The following is a 20,395-nucleotide window of genomic DNA, read 5'->3' as shown; positions in this document are numbered from 1 at the left end:
AGTTGGTTTATTTATGTTCGTTCAATTTGCAACTCAAGCAATTAACCTATACCGTACCCGTACCGAGCTGTACTATCTGATTATCTTATCGATTTGTTTATTTTCAATAAAAATATTCTTTGCAACAATAACAAGTTTTTTCAAAAGAAATAAATATTGTTTTGAAATACATGGTGATTTCATATAAGTTTGGGAGTGTGTACCTTTATGGTATGCATTTGTGTCATATCCTGCCCTGAAGTCTGCCTGTTTTTGGGCTGATAGAAATCAAGTTTAGCTGTTAGTCCCTTCGCTAAGATTTACATAAAGAGTTTATAGACGTGTCATGTGTCAAGAGGATGACGGATCTATAATTTTCTAATTTAATCATATCACCTTTTTTGTGTAACAAGTCTGTCATTGCATTGTTCCCGTCTTTTGGAATCGTACCTACATGAAAGTATTTATTAAACAGTTCGCTTACTGATTTTAATAGAATTTCTCCTCCTGCTTTTATTGCCTCAGTAACTAGTTCCTCATCACCAGGCGATCGATGATTCTTTATTTCCTTAAATGCTGCTCTTACTTCTGACACTGTAACGGGTAAAAGTATTTCTGATCCCTGATTTATGAGAGTTCTTACGTCGTGTATATAAATTGTCTTGTGGTCTTTGGCTGCTATAGGGTTCTTTATAAAACCCTCTAGTTAAAGATTACTTGCAAGTATAAATAATTGTCTCTAGTAGATTTTAATGTGATTCAAGTAGTAATCATGGTCGGCACACTTGTGATCAAAAAAGGGTCTAAATATTATTTAAAAAAATTAAAATACTGCTTTAATATAATCAATGTATTTTATATATTTATAACAAATGTTTGCACGATACATTTAGAATATTATACAATCTAATAAGGACGTCCATATGCTATTGGCGTGTTGATATCAATAAAACCTGATCCTTGTCCTTGTGCCTGACCACCCAAAACGCCGTTGAGTCCAAATAGTCCAAATCTAAACGGGTCAACTTGCACTCCTGCTTGACCTTGTCCATATAACTTTATATTTCTCAATGCTCCTGGTGTATCGATATCAGCAAAACCTGATCCTTCTCCTTGTAGCTGACCACCCAAAACACCGTCGTGTCCAAATAGGTGAATTCTAGTGGGGTCAAGTTTCACTCCTCCTTGACCGTGTCCTTGTATCTTAATATTTCTTACTGCCACTGGTGTGTCGATATCAACAACACCTGATCCTTCTCCATGTAGCTGACCACCCAAGACGCCGCTGTGTCCAAATAGGTGAATTCTAGTGGGGTCAAGTTTCACTCCTCCTTCGCCGTGTCCCTGTATCTTAATATTTCTTAATGCCACTGGTGTGTCGATATTAGCAAAACCTGATCCTTCTCCTTGTAATTGACCACCCAAAACTCCGTTGATTCCAAATAGGTTAAATCTATAGGGGTCAAGTTTTAGTCCTCCTTGACCGGATCCATATATCTTAATATTTCTCTATAAACATGAAAATATATAATTAGATAATCGATCTTAAAATTTATCTAACATTCTATTATTTCGATACACCAGTTCCAAAGTATACCAAGTCAAAAATCTTTAGTTACGAGAAAACAAGGTAACAACCCGAATTGTTATACTTTGGAACAAAAATAATTACTGTTCTATGACAAAAAATTAAATGTGACATTTTCACAGAACGTTATTATAGAGTTTTTACCCTTTGGAACTCGTAAATATTGGTTACTGAAGCACTTTCCAATACTTAACTCAAAATCACTAAGAAAAAATTGTTACTCTTTGAAACTGGTGTATCGATTTATATTTTAGTGTTTAAAAGCTTATTTTTGTGTCGCAGGTACCAAATAGGGTCAAATGTAAAATAGGTATATTAGTGCTGTCGAACAGGGGGATACAACGGCCTCCTTTATTTAGATGGACTTACCCAAATTTTTTTATGTATTTTTACACGTAGAACACGAATTTGTTGGGTGGCAGTTGGTCCGGATGTCGATAAGATTGTTATAAACAAACAACTTGCAGACTTACAAAAAAGCGATTTTTTGGAAAACAAAACATTTTTGTTTATTTTTTAGGTCATTGTAAGTAAAATATGTTTTTATAGGTTTTTTTCATAGGATGCATAGTTTTCGAGATAAACGGGGTTGAACTTTCAAAAAATCGAAAAATTGCAAGTTTTGAACCCGAATAACTTTTTGTTATAAAATAGCAATTCTGCTTGTTGCTTTTGAAAGTTCAAGTCAAATTATACCGGTTTTGATTATTTGCATTGCTAAGAATTAATTTTTTATTGTTAAACAAAGCTATTAACAAATAGTTTTTGAGGATTTTGCCGCACGCCCGCTATGCCTGCTACGTAGAAATTGCCTATTTGCGGGCGCCGCAGTTGTACCTACTCGTTCGATTTTAAATGAGAGATGCACTGAAAACATCACTAAGCACTGTTTGTTTATAGCTTTGTTTAAGAATAAAACAAAATTAGTAATGCAAATAATCAAAACCGGTATAATTTGACTTGAACTTTCAAACGCTCTAAACAGAATGACTATTTTATTTTCTAATCAAAAGTTATTCCGGTTCAAAACTTGTAATGTTTCGATTTTTTGACAGTTCTACCGCGTTTATCTCGAAAACTATGCATCCTATGAAAAAACTTGTAAGATGTAACAAAATTTTTTACTTAGAATGCCCCAAAAAATACAAAAAACTATTTTGTTTTGCAATAACCGCTTTTTTGTAATTTTGCAAGTTTTTTATTTATAACAATCTTATCGATACCCGAACCAACTGTTACTCAAAAAATTCGTGTTCTTCGGGTCAAAATACATAAAAAACTTTGGTAAGTCCATCTAAATAAAGGAGGTCGTTGTACCCCCCTGACCACAGCACTATATGTGCAGGACTTGCATTCATTTGCTTATTTTTGATTTATGTGCAGTTTAAACTCTACTAATCAATTATGTGAGTTGTTGTATTATATTATCTCTTCCACATTTTAGCAGTCAATTTGGGATTTTTTCTCGTTCGGTTGTTTTGCTATTCTTTATTATCTCGAAATTCTCGAAGAAGAAAGCATACGAGCATATGAAAATAGTAGATGACAACTGAATAGGTAAATCTAGGTAATCTAAAAAAATTTAAAATACCCGTGAAAATGCCCGTGAAAACTTGGCAAATTGCGATCAAAAAGGATCCAAGTGATATTTAAGAAAACAAAATAACTATTTAATATTCAATGTATTTTATGTATTGTTGAATTTTTGCACGTTACATCCAGAATATTCATATTATCTATTATATTGGGGAGCTCCATCATATGCTACTGGTGCGTCGATATCAAGAAAACCTTGTGCTTCTCCTTGTACTTGACCACCCAGAGTTCCTTTGATACGTCCTAAACCAAATCTAAAGGGGTCAACGTCCAATCCACCCTTAGCTTGTCCATATAATTTAAGGTTTCTCTATAACCATGAAAATATATAATTAGATAATAAATCTTAAAATTTATATAAACATTATACACTCACGGACAAAAATATTGCACATTTTGAAATAATCATATAAAGTGAACTTTTTTGTGCCTTAGTCCCCCCAGTGTCATAGGAAAAGGATTTTCATATAATAATTTTTAAATTGAATCTCATCAAGGTAAGTACTCACTATTCTAGCGGCATGAAGACGTGCATTGACATAGCACAAATCTGTCATATCCAATCTGGCTGGAAAATAGCAAAATATGAACTAAAATAATTTCAATAGGCATGTCTGGTGGCATTGCCTCAATCACATAGCACTATGTCGCGCCACCTAAACTAACGCTCTGTATGAGGTTATAACTGACATACCGTTTCCAACTCTTCTGTAGACGAAGATTTGTCAATCTCGCTTCCATATGATGAACGGTGTGGCACATATGTATATAACCTCATACAGAGCGTTAATTTTGGTGGTGGCGCCAAAGTACTAAGGAGTGGTATTTCTTGGAAAGGGCATACCGGACTTGTGGATGTGATTAGGTGAATGACAGCTGTCATGGAGATTAAAAACATTATAAGACATGTTTTACCATTTGATAGCCAATTTGGATATGATAGATACGTGCTAATGCACGATAATGCACGTCCTTATGTCGCGAGAATTGAGAGGACTTACCTTGATGAGATTAAATTTAAAAATTATAAGGCTACCATATCCGATAAAGCATTTATATGATACTATAAAACACTAGGCTTACCACCATCATCAACCAAAATATATTGAGGTACTTTGAACACATTACCAGACGAAGAGAAGGCATGGAGAGGTTGGTGGTTGAAGGCAAGGTAGAGGGTAAAAGAGCTCGAAGAAGATCGCCACTCCGATGGTCAGACCAAATAAAATGCGCCACCAGTTACTCTCTGTCTGAGGCAGCACACCGCGCCCAGGAGAGAGAAGAATGGATAGCAACCATTCGTCAAATACCATAACGTCACCACATCCTTACGAAGGATAAAGGACAGAGGAGGAGGATAAAACATCGCATTCGGAAAATAAATCATATTCGTATGACAGTGGGGGACTAAGGAAAGCAGCACAAAAACTTTCACTTCACATGATATATGCAGTATTTTTGTTCGTGATATTCTAGTGTTTACAAGCTTCAATTTTTAGGGCCGTAGGTATCAAATATTTTTAGGGCCGTAGGTATTAAAAATAGGTATGTATGCAGGATTTGCATTCTTTATAGATCTTAAATAATTTCTTCTTCATGTAACATAGTCACTAAGTCAACTCATCACGCTGTCAACTCATCCAGCCGAATAGGTTTGATACCTGACTTTATTTCCCGATTTTTCATTCGTATGCGTTAAGTGAGTTGTACAGTAAGTTATTCGGTTACTATTATAATTATATTGTATGAGTTTCTGTTAATGTTTCAATTTCTAAACAATCATACGATTTAATGTAATTTATCACAAAGAACAAAAATCACAACATGGTGCCGAAGAACTAACCTCCTGCTTGAATCCTCTTTTTAGAAAGACATATTGTGTAATAATTACGTAATCTTCCCCAACATCAAATTATTTATTTAATTCCAAACAAAGAAGAAAAGTCTCCTGACTTGTCGTTGCTTCATGTAGAGGTCGCTACTAGCATACTCTGGCATGTTATATTTTTTTCTGCTTCATGCGCCATATCAGAAGCATCCGAGGTTAGCAATTACAATTGCGAAGGCTTCTCGATCTTCTGTATGTTGTGTACAACAGCCAAATAGTTGAGATCATTTTATTTCAGTTCAAGCTACCACAAGTCTTCCTGATAAGAGCTGAATAGCTCAAAATACCTGTAGAACAGCGGTGAAGCTTGAATTGAAAGTAAATTCGATAGTCTTCTTTAAGCCAACGTCTCCAGTCCTTTCTATCCTCACTCGTGTGGGGTAGGGGCCACTTAAGTAGAATATCCTCACAGTTTTTTAATGCTTGTCGTAAAAACTAACTAATTAAGTAGATAGCCGTGCTTTTGTCCATTTGAGATCGCTAATTCTTGTGAGATTTGGATTTGGTCGGATTTGGTGGCCCGGATTCATTTCCGGTCTTCTACCGATACCAAGTTCGTCACTCTTTGATGAGTTGAGTTCTTGACACTCCACTTTGCTTCAGCCTATCTTGGGTGGAATGACTTTAATCTTTCCTGTGATCCTCCCCAGGAAAAACTCTTGTTCTTCGGCTTTCTGTCTAAGGACTCAGGGAAGGCGGCTGAGTTCTTCTCTTACATCAACACTAGGCAACAGCAGTGTTACCGCGTCCGACAACGGGATGGGACGTTGCCGTGTATCAGTGTCATAAAGCGACACAACCGCTTAGAGGAGTAAACCTCAATAAAATAATCCGCAACCAGACGGTGTCAGGCAATCCGTGCCAAAGTTGCGAATGGCTAAGCGTTAGAGGGTCTCAAACGGAGCTCCCGGAACGGTATGGTAACCACTCCCGGGAGGATTTCACCTTAGCGTGGTAAGGGCGCACTGCCCCGCTGGACTACCCGACTCGTTTGAATTCGAATGGAAATGGAAAAAACAACAAAATATAGCGGTGGAAGGAGAAATTTCTGAATTTTTCCCGATCTATGAGGACCGAGAGAACCATTAAAAAGGTGGTAAGAGTAATAAAAAGCAAGAGCGAGGGGACGACTAAGTCTTCTCTAGTGCCGGAGGTCCATATGGACATAGTACGAGAGGTACAGACTGGGGTAAGTACCAGCAAGAGAAAGAGACAAAAGGCAATCCCCAGCAAGTTTAAAGAGTGTTAAAAAGATGAGTGCCGAGCTGCAAGTGCTGAGGAAGACGGTCATTGGGGTGCTGCGGTTGACTAAGATCATTTTCAATACCAAAGTTAAAATCAAGACTTAGGTGGCAAGCTTAGATGGGCAGCTCACTTACCTGAGTGGAACAGGCTTTTATGGAAATGGAAGGGGAGGTAGCAGAGGTCTGCTGAAATAAAAAGAAGAAAGCGAAGGGGTCGTCCGTCTGTACCACAATCGTGGGAACACAGACCCTTGTCTTTTCGTAGGCGCACGAGTAATATCGGAATCCAGGAAAACTTGGAGGAGCAGTTATTGGAGAAACGACGAGTGGCAAATATTGAAAGGGAAATAAACAAAGGCGCAAGTGCGAGTGTGGAAGAAATATTGAGGGTAATTAGTGAGTATTGGCCGGAGCCACTGTTCAGGAGAATGATCCGGAAGGAAGAAATCCCCTTTGTATCTGGGAGCGACGTGGCCGTGGCCATAACAAATGACGCTAGAGATACGGGGTGATCGAGAAGCTTAAGGAGCTTTATCCTGAGTCACCGAGCTCCCCTGTGTTAGGTAATGAGACCGAAGACATGGGGACGGTAGATATAAGGGTCCAGCAGGACATAGGGGAATGAGCTAGTGTCTATTGAAAGGCGCGCGCACAAGCTCATCCTCGGCAAGGGTGAGGAACCAGACGCTGTCAATTTCCTGTCAGCGCTGAGAATGTTGACGGAAACAATGGAGAAGTATGAACGGACCAGCGTGACTGTGTGGGCTTCGGCTGGCTTGGGTATAGAGGTATCCCGCAAGCTGTCGGAGTGGACAGTGAGAGGCAGTGGCCTGACGGTGTCTCTGTTCAGAGAGAAAGAGAGCGTGAGAAAGCCTGCCTTTAAATCGGAGTAGTTGTGGTGAGTAAGGCCAAGGATAAATCCTTCATCGATATGGTGCGAGAACTCCCTACGGGACTGGGAGAGAGCAGAGATGTATTAGTAAAATGAATGAGGAAAACAAAAAAAGAGGGCATGGTTTTGGAACTGAACGGTGGAAGAGAGATGGCTGAGGAGGTTAGGAGGATCGTCTGCTCGGGTACAAAGCGGTAATGAAGAGTGGAGCGCCGAAAATCACAGTCTCCCTGATCGTCTCTTGGATGTGATAACCACGGAGGAAGACGTGGTGGAAGCAATAGAGGACTTTGCAAGGAGAAAGTGCGAATGTGAGGTGAAGGACATTCGACCGTCATATGGTGGCAAAATTTTCAGGCTTAAGGTAGAACTTGTGGGGATCCTGAGGGAGAGATAGGGTCGGAATAATATTCTGTCTAGTAAAGGAAAGGATCTCCATTACGAGGTGCCACAGATGTCAGGCATTTGAGCACATAAGGGCGGAATATAAGGCAGATAGCTAGCATAATGATTGTTAAAAGAGTGGCAAAGAAGAGAAAAAGCAGAAAAAGGGTCGACAGAGAATGGAACGAGAGCAAATCGTGGTGCGTTAACTGCAACGTAGAAGGTCATAGAAGTGAGAATAGGGAGTGCCCGAATTCAGGCATTTCATTGACGAGGCCAGCTGTAGGTCTACGAACGCCGTGCGATAGATGTGAGCTCCCTGATTGAAATGGAGAATAAAAATCGCTTGAAAACCTTAAGTTGAGAGTTCTCCAGACCAACGTGGGCACAACAAGATTGGCGTACGATCTAGCCGTTGCTTCCGCCGGTGAGGGAATCTTCGACATTCTCGTGGCGTCGGAACCAAACTCTACCTTGGTCAGAAGTCAAGGTTGGTTTGTGAACGATTTGAGTCGCCTCGCTCTATGGATTCAGAATCCAAGGTTAAGAGTAAGAGAAATCGAAGCCCTTCACCTGCGCTACGCAGGTGAGGTCTGGAGTGCGACTGTAGAAATACAGGCCTACAAGAGGGTCTTGGTATGCGCGGGAAGAACTACTCTGCTGCGGAGAGCAAGTGCTTGCAGGACTGTGTCTGCTGCTGCCCTTTAGTTGTTCACCGGCTGTATACTCTTATATGTGTTGGTGACAGAGAGAGAGAGAGAGAGAGAGAGAGAGAGAGAGAGAGAGAGAGAGAGAGAGAGAGAGAGAGAGAGAGAGAGAGAGAGAGAGAGAGAATGTTTCAGCAGGTAAATAGGGAAGTACAAGGGTAGAACGTTAGAAGCGAGGAGAGGACCACATCCATTGGGATGTGGCAGGGCGAGTGGGATGTAACGGAAGATGTGGCACAGTGGACGAAGTCACTGATACCGAATATGCAGAGATGGCTGAGATGGCTGGACTGCGGACACAGGCGCCTACACTACTCTCTAATGTAAGTGCTCACAGGACACTGTAGCTTTCGTAGCTACCTGCACACATTCAAAAAGGCCGAATCGGATAAATGTTTGTATTGTGGCCCTTCGGACATTGTGTCACATACTCTTTTGGAGTGTGTCAGATGGGCAAGAGAAAGGAATGAGCTAGAGAGAGTGTTTGAGTCTGTGGGAGATATGGTAGATACGATGGTGAGGGATGAAAATCCACAACTATGTGAGAAAGGTGCTGTCGATAAAAGGGAAGGAAGAGCGGGAGCTAGATGCAGTTTTAGCAGGTATCGCGGAGGTAAAACTGGGTGCGTAGAGGTAGGAAAAAGAAGAGCGTGACAGCATAGGGGTAAATGACGTGGTGGTTGGATGAGTGTGAGAGACGTAAGCTGATGTGTGATGGCGAGAGACTGAGAATCAGGCAAAGGAAGGATACCGGGGAGAAGTTATACTCTAACGGAAGATTCCACCCCAATGCCCCAGTATGAGAGGGGTGGAGTTTAACTGATCCCAGCCATATCGGAGTTACGGAGGACAGGGAGATCCGACTTAGGGCCGCACTGGTGGACGTGACACTGATGAGGTATTAGCTAAGGAACCGAGCACTGTCGGAAATGTTTACCTCAGATATCTGTTTGCAGATTCCCCAACTAGGGATGAAAAAAAAGTCCTTTCTACCTGCCATTCTCTATCTCTCAGATCTCATCTTGGCCATTTCCGCCTGATCCCTCCATGACCTTCAAAGTCTTTTCTCCTTTTTATTGAGCTTTCATACGAAATCTTTATTGTCCACTCCCGAATTGGTATTCCCATACCTTCGTATTTCTTTTTCCGCAGCTTTATAGGAATACTTTAAGCAGTTTCGAACATTTAGAGCATTCCTGAAGTCAGCCTTTTGTGATCTTAAATTCGTTGGAGTTTTTTTTGCTTACTTTTGCTTACAAAGTTGGTTTAAACATAAATTTTGGAAAGACACAATACATAACCAACCTGGTACCAAGCGAAAATCCAAAAGTCGACGTCAACGAAATAGCATTGGTCCATAAATATAAATACTTAGGGCATGAAATCCAAATTGCCAGGGACAATCAAACTGCTGAATTACATATCTATCAGACATCTTTAAGAGCAACTTGCCAAATTATTTGAAAAGGAAGACGTTCAACCAGTGTGTGCTTCCAGTCATGTCTTACGGCGCCGAAACATTATCGTTAACCCAGGCCACAGCAACGAAACTTAGTCACTAGTCACTACGCGGACCGACTCTCAGAGACAGGGTCAGAAACGAAGAAATCAGAAGGACAGGCGTCACATATGTCATAGAGCGAGTAGCATGGCTGAAGTGGAATTGGGCGGGCCATGTAGCCAGAATGAAGGACGGGAGGTGGACCCAAAAAATTACAGTGTGGAGACCAAGAGAAGACAGAAGAAGTAGAGGTAGACCACCTTCACAATAGACAGTCGACTGGGAATTGGTTGAAGAAAGCTCAAGATCGACAAAACTGGAAGAAATTAGGGGAGGCCTATGTTCAACTTTGGATGCAGAAGGCTGGATGATGATGATGATGTGGTCTATACAGGGCCTATATTATAGGTCCATTAATTCGTCCTAGCAAAACGGTGGAATTTGATAAAATGTTGTATTATGTGAAGGCTCTTGTACAAACAATATTAAATTTAGTTTTCTAATTATTGGTTTTGTTTATGATCATCTCTATATAAGTAAATACTCCCTACGAGCATGAACAATAAATACATTTATTTGTTTTTGCACTAAATACTAATGAGTTATAACTAAATTTTTATTGAAAACAACGACTAAGAGAGGACAACAATTATCATAGGAAAAGGTAGGAATAATTATAACTTTTCTATATACTCAATTTGGTTCTAAATAATTTATCTGTTACAAAGAAAAACGGTATATGTTTTTTGATACGAGGTCTAAGGAAACTTACTTATTAAAGATAAACCAGGAATAAAAGTAACATTTAATTTAATAGTCAATGTATTTTGTGGAATACCGTCGAATTGGTATACCTATGATAGGACCAGAATAATTATATTATCTAGAAAAGGTAGCTATACGCTACTAGAGTGTCGATGTAGGGAATTTTTGCCTTTTTGATTTTTCGCCTTTCGGATTTTTTGCCTTTTTGACTTTTTGCTCTTTGGCCTTTTTGCCCTTTTTCCCTTTGCGCACAGTTGATTCTATACGTGGAAGACTATCTGCAAGTGTTTCTCCATGTAACTGTACGTCTCTCTATAAACATGAAAATATATAATTAGGTAACAGATAATGAGACTTACTTAAAAGTTATTGTATTTACTAATGGATACAAAGTTATAACCTTATTTAATAAAATAGTTATTTAATATGTTTTTATTCTTAAAGCACATCAGGTTTCTCGTTCCACGATCTTAAGGCTGTAGTCGTCTTTGGGACATGAAATGCCAGTTTTTTCGCAATATTTTAACATATTTTCGTGATGGTCTGATGCCTATAGTCTTAAATATCTTGATGTTCAGGTTAGTCTCTCACTATCCATTCATGTAGCTTCTTATTTAAGTGCCGTCTCCCAATCTACCGCTGTTCTGAAGAGTTATATAGAACTGCATTTAAACGAGCCGCTTATATTCTTCAACCATGACACATTCCTTTTTCCTATACTCCTCCCTCCTTTTATCTTTTCCTGCATTATCAGTCATAGAAAATATAGGTTTCTTTGTATATTCATTTTTAGTCTATACTTTTCATAGAAACTTTTGGTTCGTTTAGTAGTAATTATGTATTCGTCTAACTCCCGTGTTCTTTATCTTCCCCATAGTAAAATATCCAATATTTTAAAGAGATTATTTATTTATTTGGTATTCTGTCTCATGACGATTTTCCAGTCATTGCTCTCAAGGTTCTCATTTCTGAGATTCTTTGAAGATTAAGCAAAACCATGCCACCCACAACCCAAAATTTGGAAAAGTTATTTCCCGCGTCGGTGTAAGGGTAGTTAGGTAGTTATAGTTTACGCAAATGCAGAATATTCTTACAAACTAGATGTGTGACCCGAGACATGTAACGATGACACGATCCTACTGTTCTTGTGTTGGTATTATACACAAGTAGTTATGTATGTAATTTTAATTTGTTCAGCACTAAAGTGCTACATTTTGACGCAAGGTTTGTTTAGAAGGATAATACAATTATGAAAGTAAGCCAAATGTCAGACGAATAGAAAAGCAGTAAATTAGTACCTTTACTTACTTACTTCGTGGCGTTACAACCCTTCGTGGGTTTTAGCCGTCGCGACAATATGTCTCCATTCTTTTCTGTCTTGAGCTATCTCTCTCCAGTTGTCCACACCCATAGCTTTCAGATCTCCTGCTATAGTATCTCGCCATCGGATTCGAGGGCATCCAAGTGTTGTTCTTTCAGTTGGGACTTCTTCCCATACCAGCCTTACTATTCTTTCGTCAGAATTTCTTCTGAAATTTATTTATTTTATTACATTGGCGTCTGGGTATAGTTCTTCGAGCTCTTTCTTAGTTTTTATCCTATATTGTTCTAATACTTCTTCAAGCACATGCCCAAAGCTTTTCCTTACGATTTTTCTTTCTCAAACACGTAGTCTTTCTTCGTTTGCCTATGTTGTCGTCCACGTTCCGCTGTTGACGCGATTGTTTTATATAGTTCTAACTTTGTATATCTTGTTAGTGTTTTGATTTTATTTAGCTTTGAAGGACTTTATAAAGGCATCTGTTGACGGCTTGTATCCCTATTTCTTGTGATCAGTTATTGTCTCCAGTTATTGTTATCCCAAGATACTGTGTAACATTATAAACGTCATATCTTTGTTATTTTATTTTAAAACAATTACTCAATTCTATTTTCTTTAATAATTAATTATTTAATTTATTAACTTCTTCTATTGTTTTTACTGGTTTTCGTTAAAAATTAGTTGCCACCCTCTCTCTTTATTTTCTGTAGGAACATCTTCGTACATTTGTGACAAAAATCGAATTAGGTCATAAGATATTTATTTTCTATACTCTGGACACGTTCCATGTCAATGTCAAGTCGCCTCCGTTTTTGTCAATGTCAAGACCCTACCGTTTCTGTCAATTTCAGTATGCCTACTTAAAGATGGTGTGAGGCTCTGATAATTATTTTATACTGGTCTATCTATTCTGATATACTGTGTTTTTAAACCATTTCTTCATATTTAACCTCACTTCGGAACCACGTTTTAGATTCTATATTTGATATACTTATATGCATGTAGGAATCTTACAAACTTTAACTAGTTAATTATACTCCTAATAATTATATATTTACTTTATCCTTGCCACCTGCTAGTTTTTTATTAATTTTTGAAGAATGGCAACGGAATTTTCACTGCTTCTTGAGGTCAGTAATACATAGTTTTTGTTCTAGTTTATTGGATAACTAAATAACCGTCTCTCTTTTTGGGGGAAATCTCTAAATCGTCCATCTACGGCGATGACATCACGATGCATTTAACCATCCCACTTCATTAGACCTGGTGGCCACACCTCGTAGCCTAGAGTCGGTCGCAGAACCAGCTGTCAACAAGACATCAAGAAGCCAAATACCAAAAGCCATAATAAGTATAATATAAACTGTTAGGTTTCGGCAAGATCTATAATTGAATTTGCCTAATATATTATTTTATTATACCATGAAAAATAAAATGATTAGTTAACGTATTGTTTTTATTTGCCCCAATCTAAATCTTCATTGTTTATATTTTTGATCAATACAATATGTACTCACAACCTAAGAGACTGAGCTCGACCAACATAAACGATGACTATCATAGTTAACTGAAATATTATTTTACAATATTATTTCAATAATTTTCTGTCATAGTTATTGTGACATTCTCTAAAGCGCTCAAAACTCAAAGACATCTAATGGAAAATTATAATAACAAAGGAATATACATCATATTAAGTAGCGTATGTAATGTTAATTGATCTTAAAATAATACATATCCTCACAAGATCTTGGCGTATTGTTACTTGTGTAGGGACAGGCGTGAGAGATACTGTTATGTTTTATCAGCGTTTAGTACTTGAATTTAGAACAAAACTGGAACAGTAAAGACAAGTTCATGAAGAAAAAGTTTACAACTTAGTAGAACAAAAGCAGAGTATTTAGGTATAATGTTTATTTAAAGATGGAGTTGCTACTACAAATAAGATAACTTTTAGTCCAGGAACCGAAGCCTTTCAACTCGCAATTTTTAGAGAATGGATCGACGTGCTTTAAAATTTGAGAATAAGTAGTGGAGAGTCCAAGGATCAAAATCTATATGATGTCGAAAGGCGCTTTTACCATGGGAGTGGAAATTATTATATTTTGACCACAAAAGTTGATAAAAACATTCATTCTAAGTAAAAAATGCTCTATACATTTTATTAATAAAAATAATAGTTTTCGATTTATTCGCTATCGAAAGTGTTAGTTTTATATCGAAAAAATCAATGTTTTTTGATATTTGCTCATTTACTATTTACTCGATTTTTGCTGTAGAAAAAATTTTTTCAAATCAAGTTCTTGGAAATTAAATTTTTTTCGTATATCTGATGCTAATCTTTCTGTTCTAAATAAAATGGCATTTTTTGCCAAACTACAAAAATTCGTTATTCGCTTTAAACTTCAGTTTTTTAAAAACTAATCATTCTAAGCCAGTCAAACTTCTAGAATCTATTAATAATATATAAATAAAGAAAAATGAATAAGGCCAATGACTAAAAACACCGCTAACTTACGTTATTATGCTTCCAATTAGATTTCTTGTTTTTTTTTCGTTCAAAAAAATATAATTATTTTTTAACCGTAACTTTTTTATTTTTTATTTTAGAAAGTTACTAATCTTTCTATTCTGAAGAAAAGGCATTTTTTACCAAACGCCAAAAATTCGTTATTCGCTTCTAACTCCATTTTTTCAAAAACTAATTATTATAACCCGGTCAAACTTCTAGAACCTAGGGATGGGAAAAACCTACCGGTATACGTACCGGTATAAATAACCGGTTTTACCGGTTGTTTTTTTTTTGTCCCGGTTATAACCGGTTTTTTCTTTTTAAAGTAAAAACCGGTTATTAGGTTTTTACGGTGATTAGAATTAGGTTAGGTATTATTTCGGATCCCAATCATAATTATTATTCTCAAGTAATTATTCCAAACAAAACCATAATTCAAATTTTATTTTATTTTATAAAATACAGAAGCCAACTGAAAGTGCAATATCACATCAGCCAGAAACAATTATTAAGTTTTATTATAATATTTCTTTGAAAAGGTATTTGTAATCATAATATTTACATAAGAAGTGATCTGGTTGAATTAGACGCAAACATCATCTATTTTTCACACTTAACTCTTGACATTGAAAGTGGGTGAATGACTTTTTCTGATTACCAAAAATAATGCTCTGACTATGAATATCGAATTACTGATTACGAACACGAATCTCCAAGAATTTCGCTACGTTTTCAAAACGATACACTCATACAGGAAGTATTAAATGAGTTAAAATGTACCTATTCTACAAATATACAAACGTGTTAAAAGTAATACATGTTCTTTCGATAGTACTAATTTTGGTCATATTGATATCGAGTCGAATGGAGTATCGCAAACTCAAGTGTATTGTAAATGTAACTTTGTCACCTATTGGATTAAAAAAACCGAAAACCGGTTTTTGCAAAAACCGGTTTTCTTTTGGCCGGTTATAACCGCCAGGGGAAACCGTAAGCAAAATAAAACCGGTATAACCGAAAACCGGTGTTTTGTCAAAAACCGCCATCCCTACAGAACCTATTAATAATACATAAATAAAGAAGACCAAATAAGATCAATGACTAATTTTAATTAGGTTGGTGATGAGGGGGTTGCATCCAATCACTTTTTAACTGAAAAAAATAGGGACTGTCATTCCTTTCGTTATAAGTCACTTACTTTTTGAGCTAGAGACTTTTTTATTTCTGGAGATAGATATTTTTAAATACTTTAAATTAGTTTGAACAAAATATCCTCGAAATGTATATGCATAATTTTCCCGTCTTTTACTTTGAAACTACAATATTTGGCATTTGACGAAGAAGAGCTAACATATAATAAAGCATAGCTCGATTACTATTGGTCTTAAAGGAAATTTAAGAGAAGAGTTCTGTTTATTTTTTCGAAAGGTACATTTTTGTTAAGCACAGTTGTTTTGATTAAACGAAAACTTTTTGAGTTATTAGCAGAAAACTGATTAAAAACATTGATTTTTTCGATATAAAACTAACACTTTCAATAGCGAATAAATCGGAAACTATTAATTTTATCAAAAAAATCTGTAGAACGTTTTTTGCTTATAATGAACGTTTTTACCAACTTTTGCGTTCAAAATATAATAAAAATTTTCCACCCACGAGGTGGGGTGGCAACCACCCCTATAGTGAAACACCTTTCGGCATCATATAGATTTTGATCCTTGGACTATCCACTACTTATTCTCAAATTTTCAAGCAAAACGATACATTCTGTAAAAATTGCGAGGTTTTGTCCTATTTTAAGCTTCATTACTTGGACTATTTGGAGTATGTAAAGTAAAAGTTTTAAATATCAAGTTTCCAAATTATAGAGTAACGGAGGAATATAAGGAGATGCATCTAGTAGATTTAGGGGAGATTGAATGAAATGGAAGGAGACGAGGGCCGTGTTGTGTGAGGACGATAAAAATGAAACTGAAAGAAAATTTCTACAAAACTGTAATAAGACCAGATATGATATAAGGAATTGAATGTTGGACAGTTAATAAGAAACAGAAATAATGAAGGTGACGAAAATAAAATGCATGTACGGACGAGTGGAATGACAGAGGAGGATAAGAATAATGGTAGGGAAGCCCAAGCCGGATTTTGTGCATTACTCGAGCAAGTTAGAAAATCACATGGGGAGAAACATTGACCCTGTAAATGTACCCTTACCACAAACGGACTATTAATAGAGGGGCGTGCGCTAAGGGCACTCCGTAAAACAGATCTACCCTGAGAAGAACTCGAAAACGTGATATTAAGACAAAGTAAGTTAAGTTTATGAAGAACAGTGTATATTTCCCAAAAACTGGCGATTTAAGAAAATGGTCGAGTTACAAAGTTTCACAAAAAAGGCGAATATTTGGCGAAATAAACATCAGACCGAAAAATCTATTTTTCAAAAATCTATCGAATGATACCAAACACGACCATCCACGGAAGTGGGTGGGGTGTAACTTTAAAATTTTAAATAGCAACCACTTGATATTTTGCAAAATAAACATCAAATCGAAAAACTGAAAAATAAGTGTTCAATATTTTTCAAAAATCTATCGAATGATGCCAAGCACGACCCTCCACGGAGGTGGGTGTGGGTTGACTTTAAAATCTTAAATGGGAACTCCCATTTTTTTATTACACATTTGGTTCGTTACGTAAAAATAAGTAACTTTCATTCGAGATATTTTTTCGAAATATGGATAGATGACGCTAAAATCGGAAAGACGATTTTCGAAAATGGAAAATTATTTCAAAAATGGAAAATCTTCACTGTAATGGAAAACTTAACGTTACTGTTTTTGGTTTTAGGACCTAATCTTCACAATCCTCGTGACGCTTTAGTTACTGCAAATTTAGCATCGAAGGCTTACCTACTACGAGTATAAGAATGAAAACATTAGCCTTTATTAACTGACATATTATGGTTATATCTTGAAACAAAAGACACTAATGTATATTTTTGTATTTCAAAAGCATTTGTTTATACTTGATTCTTCTTTCTATTTAAAATAATTGCATTAGCAAATTGTTTCTGTGTTAAGTATTGATTGGTACGACTTAATTAAGTATAATTATTATATATTTTTCTTTCTAACAGTCTGGAAAACTACTTTTGAGATTGATATTTTGAGATATGAAGCAAACCGCGATATAATGTATATGTAGGTAAAAAAAATAGATGGCAATTCCAATACTAGAGCAACCTGTTCTAGGTGAAAAATATAAATATACTGTCATCACTAATCTGTGATTTAATGTGGTAATTTTATATAGCTCAATAATTAAGGACCCACAAAAACGAGTTAAACTGGATTTAGTATATAATCTCAAAAAAACCCAGATCGCATATGAAGAGTAGGTACAGACAAAGAAGGTGCTATGTCCATTTTTGCAGAAAATGAGTTTTTGGTCCCCTTTGGTTAGTCAGAGATCTCGACTATCATTCTATAAATCAATCACCGCTATTAACGTGTTCAGTCAGGAAAAACAACATATTTTAATTTCTCTAGTCAGGCTAAGAAGGTGGAAAGTCCGCGCGGTCCCGACGAAAAAGTGCTATGTCATGTAGTAAAAATAGGCTGATGCTATCGCTGTAATTCCAGCAAAAGTAAATAAAAGAGTTTTCGTCAGTGCATAAATAATAAACAAACACCAGAGTGTTAACCTTTAAAAACAATTTTCTTCAAACTTATTATTTTGACATAGCACCTTCTTTGCCTGTACCCTTCATATACATATAACTTAATTTGATTACGTTGTAAGATATTTAAAATGCATAAAACTGTGAAAATTTTGAATTCAACAGCATTCGCATAATTGACTGCTAAGATTCAATATGAATGGATGCTTAATGACACCCTTCCACTTCACCTAAGAGGTGTATTACGGCTGTTACTTACTACTAATTAACTACACAATTGAACAACATTAAGTGTATACTTTCTTTTAGCAAAGCTTGATATAAAATAGAAAAGAACTAATAAAAAAAGAATGTGTGTACTTTGTACGCACGTAAGAAGTTATACTTCTATTATTATGATTTCAACGAAATTAATGTACTTACTTAACAGGTTATTTGTATTTTATTTAAATATTAAACTAACTTTCTTTCTTCTTCTTCTTCTTGTGCCACTCCTATCGGAGATTGGAAATCATCAAGGCTACCCTGACTTTGTTTACAGCTGACCTAAAAAGTTCATTAGTGGTGCAACCAAACCACACTCTCAAATTCCGCATCCACGACATTCTTCTACGGCCTGGATTCCGTTTTCCTTCTATTTTTCCTTGCATTATATTTTGAAGTAATGCGTATTTATGACCTCTCATCAGGTGACCCAAATACTCGAGTTTTCTTCGTTTTATCGTTAATAAAATTTCTGGGTCTCTTCCTATCCTTCGTATTACTTCAAGATTTGTGATTCTTTCAACCCAACTTATCTTCAGCATTCGACGGTAGCACCACATCTCGAAACTTTCAATATTTTTTATGTTGTTCTGTTTGAGAGTCCAGGCCTCTACACCGTATAATAGCGTGTTAAATACGTAGCCACTTAGCATTCTTAATCGTAGACGGATGCTTATATCTCTGTTGCAGAAGAATTTTCTCATCTTTATGAAGGTGGCCCTGGCAATTTAGATACGTCTTTTTATTTCATTGTTTTGGTCTCCAGTTTCGTTTATTAAAGTTCCCAAGTATTTATAACTTGATACTTTTTCAATTTGAATGCCGTTTATACTAATATGTGCTGGTTGTGTCATGATTTTTTTTTTTTTTTATTTTCTTAACTTTCTTTACTTTTCTTTAAATAAAATTTTTTTTATTAAAACGATACCAAAAATATAAAAAAATATGAATCGTCCGGGATTTGAACCCGGGACCTCTTGATCTCCGGTCACACGCTCTACCACTATTATTATAAAATATCTTATTCCCGACGAAGACAAACCCAAAGACCCAAAAATTATAATAAATGATACATTCACTTAACACTAATATATCCTTTTATATGATATAATATGACTTATTTGCGCTGACAGCGCTGATACATATACATATATCTTGAAAGATTAGCAACGAAATACAGTTGAGTCCGCGAGTCTTTACCCGTGCATCATTAATACCTGGTGAGATAAAACACATATGTACTTTTTATTTAGCATCATTCTCTTCCACGCATGAAATTAATGACAAACCAGCTGCCGCCTGTTATTATGTAAAAACACATGTTATTTTTATGAACGATTTAGACTCAGTGTATTGAAAAGAGATAGGTACAAAGAAAGACGATTGGGGATGTCTTCACATATTTTAAGTACAATTTCTGACGTTTTGGCTTGTTTACTTTTGTGGCTGTCAGTTTGTTGAATTTTTTGCTGTTAATTTGTCGAATTTTTGCATTTTTAAGTTTTTTATAGTATACAAACAGTTGTTTTCACAACTAATTTTATAAAAAAAGATAAAGGCAGTTTTTGTTTATATTCGATTCAGAGTTGGACCACCATCTCCATATAGCTATTTCAGCATCCTCATGGCTCCTCAGTGGAGCTATGCAGTCACAACTTATTTTATATTGGAATTAGAAATTTTGTGATAAGTTTATGTTATCTTAAGATAAATTTTGACGACGTACAAAGCTAACCTTATTGTTGACACAGTTGAATGCTTGTGTTTAAGGTTCCGCCAAAGTGAATAAAATAACAAAAAGAAAATATGTTATTGAATTTTTCTATAAATTGTTTATTTATTTATTAATCAATAATAACAAAATAATTTATTAAGGTACTTCAAATGTAGCTGTAATTATGCACCAAAATTTTAAAGCAAAACTTAAATTTGACATTCTATTTATTTGATAACGTCAAATTTTATAATAACCCGTGATCGGAATAATATCCATTTGCCGTTGAGTTTAGTAAATTTCCGACCTATTTCGTATGCTTTAAATGATGACGCACGGGTAAAGACTCGCGGACTCA

General features: G+C 36.2%; 1 protein-coding gene across 1 annotated transcript in view; it reads right to left on the bottom strand.

Moving 5' to 3' along the window:
- Positions 1-814: 814 nt before the first annotated feature.
- The window catches only part of LOC126888278 (uncharacterized), a 33,401-nt gene continuing 13,820 nt past the window's right edge, over positions 815-20,395 (bottom strand). Inside the window, exon 2 of the mRNA XM_050656389.1 lies at positions 815-1,488. Coding sequence (XP_050512346.1) covers positions 886-1,488 — 603 coding nt within the window. The 3' untranslated portion in view covers positions 815-885. The remainder of the gene's footprint in view (positions 1,489-20,395) is intronic.

This window comes from Diabrotica virgifera, chromosome 7 (assembly GCF_917563875.1).
Source record: "Diabrotica virgifera virgifera chromosome 7, PGI_DIABVI_V3a".
Taxonomy (NCBI): domain Eukaryota; kingdom Metazoa; phylum Arthropoda; class Insecta; order Coleoptera; family Chrysomelidae; genus Diabrotica; species Diabrotica virgifera.
This window is presented reverse-complemented; position numbering and strand designations above follow the sequence as displayed.